This window comes from Miscanthus floridulus, chromosome 16 (assembly GCF_019320115.1).
Source record: "Miscanthus floridulus cultivar M001 chromosome 16, ASM1932011v1, whole genome shotgun sequence".
NCBI classification, from domain to species: domain Eukaryota; kingdom Viridiplantae; phylum Streptophyta; class Magnoliopsida; order Poales; family Poaceae; genus Miscanthus; species Miscanthus floridulus.
In genome coordinates, this window is record NC_089595.1 from 78,917,516 (window position 1) to 78,932,775 (window position 15,260).

Here is a 15,260-nt window from a genome sequence, read left to right on the forward strand (position 1 = left end):
GCTAACCCACAATTGACAAGCGCAGGTACCGGTCGGACGTTTCCGACTGGAGCTCTTCGAACCTCGTCACACCAGTCGTCAAGGTAAAACACTACCAAAGCCCCTCTATTTCAATTTAGAACATTCATACATCCATATGTGCATTTCATTCCATACGCCTGAAACCCCCGGACGGTTAGGGCATGAACCGCCTGGGGCTCGGGAACTAAGCATCGCACATGCAGCGAAATGCACCAGAACGCTCCATGTTGCGCCACGAAGCGGTGGCTTGCCTCATTCGATATGAGCAACCAAACAGAGCCAGGGGAGAAAACCGTAGATGAGTACCGTGCGGCCTTTGCCCGGTCTGGCAAATCGGGTCATCTCAACCTTCTCGTTCGATCCTGAACCTCTCGCCAAGCTCACAGAATTTCCATCGAGGGAAGGCCATTAGGCCACCCGGGTCAATCTCCGGAATGACCTAGGCATCTATCGAGCTGCAGGTAATGGAGTAGTGGAATGCCACAAGAGGGCTATGCCGACCCCGTCACAAACGACGGACCCAAATTCCGCTCGATCACACCCGTTAGCGAGCTCACCGAGCTAGTCTTCGAGCCCGAGCGATCATGATAGGTGACGAAACTCAGCCCCTCCGGTTGTGAGGAACTGGATGGGGTAGCGCAAAACGACTCACACCAACCCCCGCGAAGGCCCGACAGGGCTCAGGGGCTCAAATGCCAAGGGACCGCGACTCCAAACTCGCGTCGACTGGATCGGTGACATCCGGCTACGGCTCTTGGGACCGCGACTCCTAAACTCGCGTCGACAGGATAGGCGACATCCGGCTACGGCTCTTGGGACCGCGACTCCTAAACTCGCGTCGATAGGATCGGCGACATCCAGCTACGGCTCCTGGGACCACGACTCCTAAACTCGCGTAATGGCTTCCTAAACTAACTAAACTAACTCTCTCGATCCACGGCCTGCACCGACGCCTGGGTCCATTCGCAAAATCCGCCTCACCCAATCCCGTGGCACGCATCGACGCCACAAGATCAGTGAGCTCTGACACAACCGAACCAAGCTATCTCCACCCATGGCGCACACTGATGCCAGGGTCTGTTCATGACTCCGACTCACCCGATCCCACGGCGCGCAACGACACCGTGGTTAAACAAAATTTCGTCTCAAACTAAAAAACACACATACACGTCTGCTGAGACAACACCCCAGCTGGTTCGACTCGAACCGCCTGGGGCTCGGGGGCTACACCCGCGGGTGCGCTCGCGCGCATCCGTCGGCAAGACAAAAAATCCCCCAGACGATTCTGCCTGAATCGCCCTGGGGCTCGGGGGCTCCTGTCGTGTTCATAAACCCGGGGTCCCTCGGGGACCAGCTTCCACGCCAGGGCTCGGCCCAGGAGGATGGCCTTTTCTTCTTCTGGACTGGCCCAAGAGTCTAAACTCAACAGACCGGAGCACTCGCTTCAGGCCCTGGTCGCCTTCGGCCCATCTTTCCGACCGGAGCACTAGCTCAGGCTCAGGCCAACTCCGAACGGCCTCTCCGATTGGAGCGCTAGCGTCAGGCTCTGGCTGCCTTCACATGGCCTCCACTCGGAAGGCCTGACCCGAGGACCGCCTCCAACTCCGACCCCGTGTCTCCGACCGGGGTTCATAGAGAATCCTGCCCATCGCTATTCTCTGACTGGTACACCAGAACCGACTGGGGACCATCCGATCGGGGACGTCCGCTCGGATGGAACCAGGAGGCGTACGAAGGAAGGCAAGACGGGGCTCGCAAGTCAAACCACGGCACCAGGACCATAACCTGCGGAGCAGCACTTTACAACCGCCCTGCCACGAACAGTATTGTAGGCGCCGACATTTACCTCTACAGTATTGTAGGCGCCGTTCAAAACACCCGTACGGTAAGACCCCCATGTGCCTCTGGACATCAACAGTATTGTGGGCGCCGGAATTCACCGTACCAGGTAAACGTGGTATAGCCATGTCTCCAGTCAGCGAGACAGCATTTTTGTAGGTACCGACGTCCTCCAGTCTTGAAGAAAACAGCTCAACCTCCCACATGTACCTAACATTCTGCAGCGACATCAACAATATTGCCGGCGCCCACCATTGTCCCATCCCGTCGACGTGGACAACAAGGCTTAGAAACGTCTGTACTCTTCACTTGTAAAGCCACCCCCTTCTTCTATAAAAGGGGGTGTGCTCCCTTCAAACAGGGACAGTTCACCCAAGTCGACCTCTTCAAGTTCAAGTTTAGGGTTGGACACTTCGTTTATAGCATAGCTCCTGTCGATCTCGGTCCTTCCGACCGGACACCCCATCTCTCTCGTTTGTAACCTCACTACAGACTTCGAGCACCTGGGCTCGAGAATAAAGTCACTGACCGACCTACACTAGATGTAGGGCACGTTGCCTGAACCAGTATAAATCTCGTGTCATTGAGTGCTAGGCCACCTCCGATCACAACATACAACAAAACTATAAATATTTACTAGTTGATCGCTTTCTGTGCCGAGGCAATGCAAGCCACCGTCATGGCCCGCCTCGTCCTCCTGCCTCTCCTCTCGCTCCTCCTCACCGTCCCGGCTATCGACTCGACGCTACTCCCCACCGGCACCGCAGGCGGCGGCCCCGGCTCGGGCAACGATGACGTCGTCCCAGCTCAGCCGAGCGCGTACGAGATGCTGGAGGGCTTCGGGTTCCCGAGGGACATCCTGCCGGAGGGCGTGACCGGGTACACGTACCGGCCGTCGGACGGCGCGTTCGAGGTGTTCATGGACGGGGACTGCGAGTTCGAGGTGGACAGCGGCTACCGTCTCACGTACCGGCGCAGGATCTACGGCAACGTCGAGGGCGGTAGCATCCGGAACCTCGGCGGCGTCTCGGTGCGGATGTTCCTCTTCAACTGGGGCATCGACCGCATCGTCATGGAGGACGCGGCCCACCTCATTTTCTACGTCGGCCCGCTCTCGCAGGCGTTCCCCGCTGACAACTTCGGGCAGTCGCCGCAGTGCCGGCGTCGCCGCCACGGTGGCGGGAACGGCGTGGCGGCGATGTAGGATACCGTACATGGCGTTCGTTGGGTATGTACGTGACGGAGGCCGGAGGAGATGATCAAACGATGGAGATGTGTTGATTCAATTGTACGTGTACAAAAATTCAGCTTTCTGTATTGCAATGAGACGCTTTATTTGGCTATGAAGAGATTGCGTTTGCACATGTGATTTTTTTAGTGGTTTGCCTCTGATCAAACATCAAAGTGATAAGGATTATTCCGTAGGTACATTTTTTGGGAAGGATGGAGTAGAGTCATTGATAAATTATGGTCTTAGCTTGCCTCGCCCTCTCGGCTATACCACTACTGCGCCTCTGCTACATGATTCTGTTTACCCAAGCTCTGGAGGACTCGACGATCAGGCGATAAGCCGCTCCAAAGAGCTTTGATTGAGTTTTCTGAAGTTGATAAGGTTCATTAGATTGACTTTATGATCTCATACGGTTGCTGAAGTTGATCATAGTAAGCTTATAATGGATAATGAATCTGAGGTCTCATCATACCGTTTGCTTGTACGTTTGCTTGGCTAGGCAATTGATTATTGATTGGGCTGCAGAGCTTTTTTCAATCCAAAAGAGGTGGAAAACTGTTACCAGCCCGACTACTCCAAGTAATGCGGTCCATGGGCCTTGGGCCGGTTCGCGCGTCCGCAAGCCCAACGTCCGACTGGCTGGCGACGAGTGGATGTGAGGGTGCTTGTGTGCACATGCAGGCGCTGAACCCATGTAAGAGTATAAGAATGAGAGAGAGAGAGAGAGAGAGAGAGAGAGAGAGATGAGGACATCACACGATCTATGTAAACCAAACTCTAAACTCTCAGAACTAAACATTCCTCGCCTATCCGCTATGTTGTTTGTCTGATTCCCTCCCCCAAATTCTCCTACTTCCTGCCTATTGCTAACATTTGGGGTTTGTCCGCATCGATCTGCACATATTCCATCGATTGATTTGAGCAATTGATCCGGTTGGCTTGATCTCGCCTCTAGCAGTGAGCTGTTGTTAGGGATTTGGTCGCCGTAATTCCCTTCCCCGCACGAATCGATTTGTGGGTGCCGTCGATCTGGATCTTCCCCAACCTCTAGCCCACGACCACTTCACTCGCCGCCAGCACCGCCTGAACCCCGAAACGAAGATCATCATCGACGAACTCAATCACCGCTTCACCGAGCACGACCAGAAGTGGGATTCGCGCACTGGCGGAGCCAAGGGGGGGCTGGCAGGGGCCATGGCCCCCCACAACATCAAGCAAACTTTTTTTATGTAATATATAATTTAATAATCTATATTAGAAAGATATAATAAAAGCTTTGTCATATATTTTTTGATGACTTCTGAACAATAAAATCACACAAATTTGCATTTTATCTTTGGATGAGCCTATCCACGGTGCAAAAATCCAAACAAATAAGCTACACTCAGTTATTTTATGGTTGAAATTCTTCGACCGGCACCCCCTATCTATAATTTCTGGCTCCACCACTGGATTTGCGTTTCGCGGACCAGGATGCACGCCTATCGCGCCAGATCCGTGAGCTGGAGCAGGCGTAGGAGGTCCACATGGCCGCTTTGGAGCGCGTCACTGCTTCGCTCGACGAGTGGAGGCCGTCTATCGAAGGCATCGTCGACGACATCAAAATCGACGTCTCCAAGTCCAAGCTCGAGGTGTCGAAGATCTCTCGCAATTGGGAGCACGCAATCCTGGACCAGCCGACAACCTCGCCAGGCGTCTTCGCCGCCGCTTCCGCAGCTGTCGAGCGTCTGCCAGTCGGCGCTCCAGCAACACCGCCCAACGGGTACTGCGTCGACAATTACCACCAGGAGAGTGGATTTGGGGTAGTTTCTACCCTGATACATTCCCCGGTCTAAGGGTATGCCACCAATTCCCCAACCTCCCTCTCCGGTTTCCGTTTTGCAACCATTTGTTGATCATGGAGTCCGTAGTGGTACAACTGGGGTGGGGCATAATGGCTTTCAGAATCCTAAGTTGCCTAAATTTGACTTTCCCAAATTTGATGGATCACAACCCAAGGATTGGCTTAGTCAGTGCAAGGATTATTTAGAGTTATACGGAACTGAACCTCATATGTGGGTGCGGGTTGCTAAAATGCATCTTACAGCTGCTGCCTCTCGCTGGTACCCATCAGTTGAGTCCCAATTACAGACCTGTTCCTGGCCTACCTTCACCCGTATGATCCTTGAACGCTTTGGTTAAGATCATCATGAGCTCTTACTTAGGCAACACTTTCAAATCCGTCAAACTGGTTCAGTACAGGAGTACATTGATCAGTTTACTGCTATCGTAGATGAGCTGTCTGCCTGTGGTGGCACTACTGATCCTCTTTACTATACCATGAGATTCATTGATGGCTTGAAAGATTATATACGAGCAGCTGTATCTTTGCATCGTCCACAAACTCTGGATACTGCTTGTGTCCTTGCTAAATTGCAGGAGGAGGTCGCTGACCCAACCAAGAAGAAGGAATTCAGACGCTGCGAAAATCCGGTTGGCGCCAGGCCGTATATTCAGAAGGCGCTGCCCCTACCTCCTCCACCTCCACGCCTCGCATTGCCTGCTCCTGAGGTGAAGCCGGCTGGCGATGGTGGGCGTGGCCTTTCCACTGATGAACGGTGGTCTGCTCTCCGCGCGGCCAGGCACGCTCAAGGGCTTTGTATGAGGTGCGGTGGCAAGTGGTCTCGAGATCACCAATGTCCCGCTGCAGTTCAGCTTCATATTGTTCAGGAGCTTCTGGACTTTTTTCAACTAGATGATGTTATTGAAGAAGAGGCAACGGTATTGTTTCTGTCGGCCCTGTTCGCTTCTCTTATAATCCGGCTTCTTCAGCTTCTTTTTTCAGTCGGAACAGTGTTTTTCTCTTACAACAAATCAGCCGGAACAATATTTTGGCTTCTTTTTCCAGCGAAGCGAACGGGGCCAAGTGGCAGCTGTGACAGGGGTTGCTTTACCCAGGACAATGTGTTTCTGGGGACAACTTGGTGATCAAATGTCAAGATTTTACTAGATTCCAGGAGCTCTCACACTTTCATCAGCTCAGAGATTGCTGCTCACAGTTCTGAAACTCAACCACTGCCTGCCCCATTGAAAGTACAGGTGGCTAATGGCCAGGTGCTTAACTGTTCTTCACATATTCCTTCAGCTGTTTGGTCTATTCAGGGTTGCCAGTTCTCTACCGATCTTAAAGTCTTGCCACTATCAACCTATGACATGATTCTTGGTCTTGACTGGTTAGAAGCCCACAGCCCTATGGAAGTACATTTGGGTCAGAAGTGGATTCACCTACAACATCAGGGTACTTCTGTCCACCTTGTTGGTATTTTGCCTGAATTGCCTGCGGGTGCTGTGTTACACATATGCTCCTCTGATTCTCAGCAGCAGCCTGACTGTCCTGCCCAACCTCTGGAAATTCAGAATCTCATCCAAGAGTACTCGGGTTTGTTTGATCCTCCAACTCAGTTACCTCCTTCACGTAGGAGCTGCACCTGTTTACTCTCGGCCATACCGTTTCTCCCCTGCAATCAAGGATGAGGTGGAAAGACAGGTTAAAGAAATGCTGGATTCTGGAATTGTTCAGAAAAGCACTGGCCCCTTCTCCTCTACTGTGTTATTGGTGAAAAAGGACAACACCTGGCGGTTTTGTGTCGATTACCGCCAACTAAATGCAATCACAGTTAAAGGCAAGTATCCTGTCCCCATTATTGATGAACTCCTCGATGAGTTGGCTGGGGCTACTTAGTTCTCCAAGTTGGATTTAGGGGGTGTTTGGTTCGAACTACTAAACTTTAGTAGCTACTAAACGGTTTAGTCATTTTTAATAACTCCAGAGTTACTAGAGATGACTAAAGCCCTTTTAGTAACTTTTAGTCATAGTGTTTAGTTGAAAAGTTACTAAAGTGACTAAAAACTATTAAATTTAGTAGCTACTAGGCGAACCAAACAGACCCTTACATTCGGGCTTCCATTAGATTTTGCTAAAGCTTGGCGAGGAGTTTAAGACAGCTTTCCAAACACATTTTGGACTAATCATTCCTCGCCTATCTTCCTCACCTATCTGCTATGCCGTTCGTCTGATTCCCTTCCTCAAATTCTCCTACTTCCTACCTATTGCTAACAAAAACCTTAGCTGGCTGTATTAGCTCTAATAGTTGAATTTTAGTTTCTCAAATTTGTGCCAAGATCTATGCGAGCTAAGAAAAATCCAACAGTTTTATAGTTATACTTGGTCGAAATTGCAGTAACACTTGGCTTAGAGTTACTTTTTTTTATGTATTTTGCAGTAATTATATTGTGATTTAGTCTGTAACAAGACTCCAACCACACAATATGGTGTTTTAGTTTCTAATAATTATCTTTTGTCCATAGTTTCCTGCACGCAACATCGCCTCAAAACTCTCGAACTTTTAGCAATCTCCTCCATGGATGCGGTCACGTGGGAACGGCCTAGCTGACCGAGTGGTCAGTGCAGGCTCAGTACCTCCCCTGGGGTGGTCAGAGTTCGAGTCTCAAGCGACTCACTCTTCGTGGCTTCGGCCGCAGTGACCGAGGGGAAAAAAAACTCACTCTCTTCCCCACGTCCAAAACACAGGTCTGTGGCCAGCTCATCTCACAGAGCTACGGTGCCGCTGTGTAAGGGTAGGACAGGGATTTGGAGGTTTTCTCGATCTGCGTGAGAAGATTTTCTTCTTAAGACGGAATACCCGGAGCTGTCTAGCCACCACGGATCGAGTTTTTTTATGCGGTCACGTGGATCTCAAACTTGTTCGCCTTGCACGCAGGCGCTAGCTCTTCGATTTCGTGTCAGAGCGCTAAAAAAATTGGGGAAACCGATAGCCCTGCTCTAGATACCGATTGTTATGGACTTCGCTGGATAAATCAAGATTAGGAATAGTCTGAGAGAAAATTTCTAGGTATATGGTAGGAAGAACAGCAACGGAGGTGAAGAAAGGAGCAGAGGGAGACAGTTAACAGTTCTATTCTTTTCTCTTGTTATACAGAATTATTAGTTTCAGCATTTATAGTACACACTGGAGAAAATACATGGGCCGAGCCCCTCGTCCAATGGTCTACATCCTGCCTCCTCGCTTGAGTGATATCGAGGCCCACTAACCAGGGCCGTCTCAATAATTTTAGGGTTCCATAATTTCAAGGGCTCTTGAACAAGCAAGCGGTAAGGATCTAGCAATCTAATCTTTTAGGGCTATTTAGCACGGCTTCTCGGCTCCGGCAGTAGCTTTTATGGAGCCGTACCAAACACTTTAGGAGGATGACCTGTTTTTTTAATATAGTAGAGAGATGTTTTGAGATTTGGAGTAGCTGCAATTTAGGGCTCCTTCTCAAGTGCTCTAACTCCTCCGAAGAAGCACTTGAAGAGGAGCCATGCCAAAGAAGCCGTAATATGACGATTAAAATGTATAATACTACTCATAAGAGTTAACTTGCAACATATATAGAAAGCGATCAGGAATAACCGAATATCGGAATAGGAAGTGACGACGAGCTAACTCCTGATTGCTTATGCTAAGTGTATGGATTTTTAAATTCTTATTTAAATGGGACAAATACATATACTGAATACTTTCTCCGTACAAAATTATAAAACGTTTTGATATTTCTAAATTCATATCTTTTACTATCTATCTACACATAACGCATATATAGGTTCGTAACAAAAGCTAAAAATGCCAAAAATATCTTATAATTTTTTTGACGGAATAGGGGGCTTATGCCCCTACTAAAATTTATTAAAAGAAGAAATAAAGCAGTACAAAACAGCACAAAACAGTACAAAGCAATACATGAGGGTTCAAGAAACCCAAAAGGAGATAAAAAGATGAGATCGATTACAATCTTTGGCCACAACTGATGCATAGGAGATAAAATTCCTTCGCACGTAGAATAACTAGGCTGAAGATGTCCATGAAAATGAACTTGCACCTTTCACTGGTGGCTTCTCGTTTCTGAAAATGAGGTTGTTTCTCGAGGGTCCAAATGCTCCAGCACAAAAGAATAATAATCTACACGGAGAAAGGGACGTTGAGCAGAGATTTGAACTCTTCTAGATTCTAGATTGGGTCTTGGAGCTAGGGTACACTTAGCCCGATGAAGTTCCAGCATGCTTTTGCAAAATCACATTGTAAGAAAAAGGTGAGCCACTGTCTCTTCCACCAGTTCATTGCAAAGGACGCAATTATAGGACTGTAAGTGCATATTCTTTCTTCTCAAAACGTCTTATAATTTGAAATGGAGAGAGTACTATATGCATACATATGGGCTCCTTCGTGGCATGCCCCCCCCCCCCCAACCCTGACCGTGCTCCTTCGTGGCATGCCCCCCCCCCCCCCCCCCCCAACCCTGACCGTCACACCTGCTATCCACCTCCTAAGACGGCCCTGCCACTAACTCATCACCCCGCCGTCTTGTTTGTGAGGATGCTGTCATTGTGACATATATAAATGACTTATTATTATTGGTTGTGTTCATCTTCTTCGCTTGATTTCTTGACTAATTAATACTTCATTCGTCCATAAAAGAATATAATTATGGAATCTGTGCTAGTCAAACTAATTTAAATTTGACTAAGTTTATAGTAAATAATATTAATATTTAAGTCTCCAAATAAATTTATTATAAAAATATATTATATAACTAATATAATAATACTTATTTTGTATCATGAATGTTAATACTTATATATATATATATATATATATATATATATATATATATATATATATATATATATATATATATATATATATAGTCAAAGTTTAAACTGATTAACTTGTTGAAAAATGAGAATTGCGTTCCATTACGGTGGGAGGGAGTACCATAAAACCTGGCTCGGTGGATCCTATTTATGTCACCGTCGCCGAATTAAGTGTGGGATTCCTGACAGAGTAATACTGTAGCAGGCTCGGTCTCAGGACGACAGCGGCTGCGCATGAAATGTGAATCTGGGAGCTGAAGTGGCTTTGCCAGATTGCTTTCCCCACGTAGGAGTAGGACGACTGAAGATTACACATCGAAGCTGTCCTTTCCTTTGTGTACGTCGTGTAAGCTAAGGGCACCTCTAGTTGCCTGGATCTTTTCATTTATTTATATTATTACTATTATATAGTCTGCATGCATGTATAAACTATGTGTAGCAACTACACTCATGGATACGAAACATACATAGACACGTAATTGCAATAATAATAATACTATATGCATACCAAAGCAGCGCTGTCTGCTTTGACAATGGCTTTGTACAGTAGTTTCGGTCATCCTGCACCGTACCGCTCTGCCTCATCTTTATTTCCGGCCTAATAAAAAAACCAACACATACTACTTCAATTCATAAGGTTAGCACGCGTGCAGCTGGAACTTTATGGAACACTCGTATTATTATACGAGAATATGTAGATAATGATATGATGTCAACTACTACCCGTCAGCGTGCCGTCATGCTTGTGCCGCGTGATTAACAAGACAGCGCGACACAGAGCTTGGCCTAGGCGTCTAGCCTAAACAATTCAGATTAGACGCCGGTTACGTAGGTACGTGGCCGGCAAGCATCAGACCATAAGACGGGGGCATGTATGAATCATCACCATCTATCATATCTGCGATATCTTTTATTTGCATTGGCTGCTGCTTTAATTTTCTTGATTTCTTCCTGCTGGCATCTACTAACTTGTTTGTTTCTCACTCGCGCCCCCCCCCCCCCCCCCCCCCCCCCCCCCCGTACGTACTTATCTCTCTTTTGTTTGACGCTGAAAGTATGTACTGTACACACATCAATAAGCATCCACGTACGTTCACGGCTCACCTGCCGGCCGTCTGTCACGACGCGAGCAAGGCCAGACGCGTTGCACGCCTTGGCCAGTTGACCTGCATGCAACAGTGTCTTCATTCCATTATTTGTGTTGTTCTTGTTCTACCCTATCGTAATTGCGTAGATATACTATTATTTATACATACTACTGTATATACAAACCATTTGCTTACATACAATCGACACTCCGTACAAACCAGCTCCGATATAGACTAATAAATATCAAGCTTGGAGAGGCGGCAAATCAGCGTCTGCTTTTAGTAGCCCACGTTCCCAACTTTACTTGATCGCTCTCTGCCTACGTGTCACCTCCCAAATCTGGGCGTGCATTAAACAAACTTTCGTTCAGAGACGACGACGCTGGATCCATCCAACAATTTAATTAATTGATGATGAAGAATTCGATATATATATATATATATATATATATATATATATATATATATATATATATATATTCACCATTCGGCCCGAATACGGTTATGCACCATCACCATCAGTCAGCTAGCCGATTCATCGTCCGCACGTACGTATGCACGCATCATCATATCGATCGCTCCGTAGCTTACGGCGGCAGGCCAGTTTCTTTCACCGGTCGAGCGAGAAAAATTAAAGGTGCGTGCCGTGCAGTGGTGGCGATCGATCGAGCCGCCGATCGAATTGAAGGTACGATCCGCCGCACAGTGCGCGCGGTGATGTGTACGCGACACGCGTTCCCAGCGCGGCGGAATGCGCCACGTACCGCATGCCGGCCGGCCGGTGCCCGTCGTCGATCGACGACGAATTCGAGAACGATCGCTATATATGCATGGTAGATGATCAGACCCGTCTCCTGATCGGTTAGACGTACGCCTCGGACAGCTAACCATCCGTCGGCACGTTGCTGTCGCCCGTCGTCCACGCCTGCTGCTGCACGTACGTACGGTACGCATCACAAGCTAGTTGCGACCGATCGAGATCAGTAGCTCGACCGAAAGAGCTAGCCAGGCCGCTGGTACGGTGCATGCATGCGGCCGCGCGCGGACACCTCACGTCCTCATCAGCTCACCGGTCACCGCGCGCGGTGTACGTACATGTGTGAGAGCCTTCGCCACTATCTCAAAGCAGCTAGTTAATTAGGATAACTACGTATGCCATCCGTGATCCGTAGCAGATCGTGCTACTGGAGAATATTACTATCCTGTGGTCATTAGCTGATAGAAATCGACGTTAACTGGTGAAAGAAAACACAGGACTGAAATCTCAAGGAAATCATTCTGTTGAAAGCTACCGGGTCCTTACAGTGCTCGATAAGCTTGCCACCCATACGTGTCGACCCGAAAGTACTTTCCAGCAGATGCGAAAGTGGGCTTCTTTTGACTGGTCTCGGCTACTACAGCCTACACGGGCCTGTGGCCTTCAGCTAGTGGAGGCATATCTACCTGCACTGCACGGGCGCGGCGGGCGTGTCAGACATCTCAATCACGTGGCCAGCGTGTGCGCACCGTACCTCATGGGGGTTTGTGTGCTGCGGCTCAGCGGCTGGACCGCAGGACCGCTTAGGCACCGTTCGGTTGATAGGGAACGATGCCCTGGAATGATTCCTACTAGGATGGAATGATAGACTAGTTTATATAAACTTTGATGGGTGGAACAAATTCTGGGCAGGAATCTTGTTAACCGAGCCCTTAGGAAATTTGGATCTTCCGCGCACAGCGTCCTTGTGGCTCCACCATTCTGCACGCGATTCTTTCGTTCCACTGTTCGTGCAATCGTATGCCCGCAGACACTTTTCGTTTAGCGAGATTATGTGTATCATACACGCTTAGTTGATGTTAGTAATCAAGTAACAATATAGTTTGCAAAACGGTATATATGGAGTTAGGTGTGATGTAGAATTTCCTATAGAAATAGAAAGATGAGCGGTTGCTTTCAAGCACGAGGAGATGAACACATTATTTTATTCAATCCTCATTATTACGTGGGTTAACATGTATTGAGTTGAGTTGAGTTGACCTATAAAATTATATTTTATTATGAATATTCAACACTTGATATTTTAAGTATCGCTGTATATCAAACTTTGTCATATAACCATTCTATTATATTATAAAGAATGCAAAAATCATATCTAAAACATATATACTGTGTGTATATTTATATTAACTATGTTGAACAATAATAGCAAACCATCCAAAACATGATTATGCATGTCTTAATATTTCTACTATCATATTATAGTTTCCCTTTGCATATTTTACTTTTAAATATAACAATAACCACATTTGAATTTCTTAATCTAACTATTTGATTTATTAGAATTTTTATTAAGAGAATAATGAGCCGTAGGCCACCATAGGAAAATAGGTTCAACGAGTAGGGGTGATGGAGAGTAGCACAGGATGCCAAAGATAGACAAGAAGTTTCAACCCTGGACCTCATCTTGACATGACGCGCTGGTTTGCATGTCCATACTCCTCATGTACAAATATTTCCTTGAAATTAAGTATCCGAAAAACCAATCACATCATGTTATAAAAACTTGTTAAAATTCAAAACATGACTCCAAGATTGATCGTGACATATCTTGTGAGATTGGCTTGCATAAGTTTTATTCCTTGTCTTACAATTAATGCTTGTGGAAACTTTATTCATTAAGAATACATTACCTAAGTTGTTGTGAAGTGTGATATAGTGATGAAGACAAGTCCTTTCTAATCAAGTGTTTTGGATACTTTTATTTTGAATACAATTGAAAACCATGGTTTCATAACTCCTCTATGGTATGAATGCCCTATTAGAGCCATATGACATATCTTTACAGACCACAGATCCATACTACTTAGTTTTGTTTCAAGTTTTGTCAAATCTTGTGACCCTAGTGAGGGATCCATCATGCTTACATGACCAAGATCACATACACACCACTCTTTACTCTTACACCGAGAGTAGGCAAAAACATGCCTTTCATATGCCATCAAATAAAGACTTCATGTACATATAATTTTGAAAAACGACATGGGCTATATGTTATTAAAAAAGAAGAGAGAGAAAGAGTTAAAAAAGAGGAATGAAACAGAAAAGAAAACATGTATTGAAAAAAGGGAGAGAAATAAAAATAGTCCATGGTCTCAACCACTTGGAATGGAGAGAGAATCTTTCAAGTTAAGAGGAGTCAAGTTTTCTTTCATGTCCACACACTTGCACTCTTGATCATAGTTTGTATGATGTTTTCCTCCAAGGATTCATGCTTTGACCTTAATATATAAACAATCTAACTATTTGATTTTTAGAACTTTTATTAGGAGTATAATGTGTCATAGACCACCATAAGAAAATAGGTTTAACGAGTAGGGGTGATGTGGCAGGTTGCCAAAGATATATAGACAAGAGGTTTCAACTAGGATTATTACATGACATTATTCCTGCTCATCCTGATAATTTGGAAGTGTCATAATTATTGTATTTTCAAATTGGGTTATGCCTAATGCCAAATGACATGATCACATAATTTGGGATGAAGTAAACACTATGGTGGTGTCAGATAGGTGCAAAGGGATTTTAGGTTGCTGATTTACTTGCTCATTGTGTGCCGTTTTCCGCCATGTGTGGTGTGTTTATGACATTTGGCTTGGTCGTGTTGGTTTTTCCTCTCTTTTTTCAATTTTGGTTCTTCTTCTTCCTAGTTTTTTTAGTTTTTATATTTTCTTTGGATTTCATTATTTTATTCCTTCTCTGTATAATTACAAACATTGGTAGAAAAGAATATACATAGTTATATTCAAAAAGGAAATTTAATTTTGCAAGTTTAAGAAATGCCACAACATTAAATTGATGAACCAAAACTAATTTAGGAGCTCAAAACTCAAGTGCACAACCTAGGCTGAGAAAATGAAACTATTTGTTCTAACCTCTATAAGAGTGTCTCCAGTAGTTGATATAGCTAGATGCTAGCTACAACGTATAAATGCCACCATTATATCCAAAGTTACGATTGGCCCCATGTGGTGGTAAGGAGAGAGTATTGGTGTGGGTGTCATCTTGGTTATCTTTAATTCCATTGTAGACTAGATCTTGATAAGGAGCCAATTTTCTCTCTACTCTCCTTCCATTTCTCCTTAGCATAAGTGAAAGGTTTAGGTGGTAGGGTGGATTTACTAATTAACTAAATATAGTTGATATGGCACCATCATAGTTGCTCTAACAGTTCTTACTTTGTCATATTGAGTTGAATTGGACTAGGAAACTAAATGTATTTACAACGCTACGATCTTTGTTAGAATCATTAATAAGAATTAATAATCTTTTTGATTTATAGTTTTCTACTAATAATATGTTAGAAGGTTATTGTATTTTCTTGGCATCACTTCTATTCTTTGGGACAAGTAT

The 15,260-nt window shown here is 45.9% G+C and overlaps 1 protein-coding gene across 1 annotated transcript; it reads left to right on the top strand.

The window, feature by feature from the left end:
- Positions 1-2,524: 2,524 nt before the first annotated feature.
- Positions 2,525-3,073, top strand: LOC136511491 (uncharacterized). The gene has a single exon (XM_066505549.1). It carries the CDS (start codon positions 2,525-2,527, stop codon positions 3,062-3,064), a length of 540 nt encoding a protein of 179 aa, XP_066361646.1. The 3' UTR covers positions 3,065-3,073.
- The last annotated feature ends 12,187 nt before the right edge of the window (positions 3,074-15,260 follow it).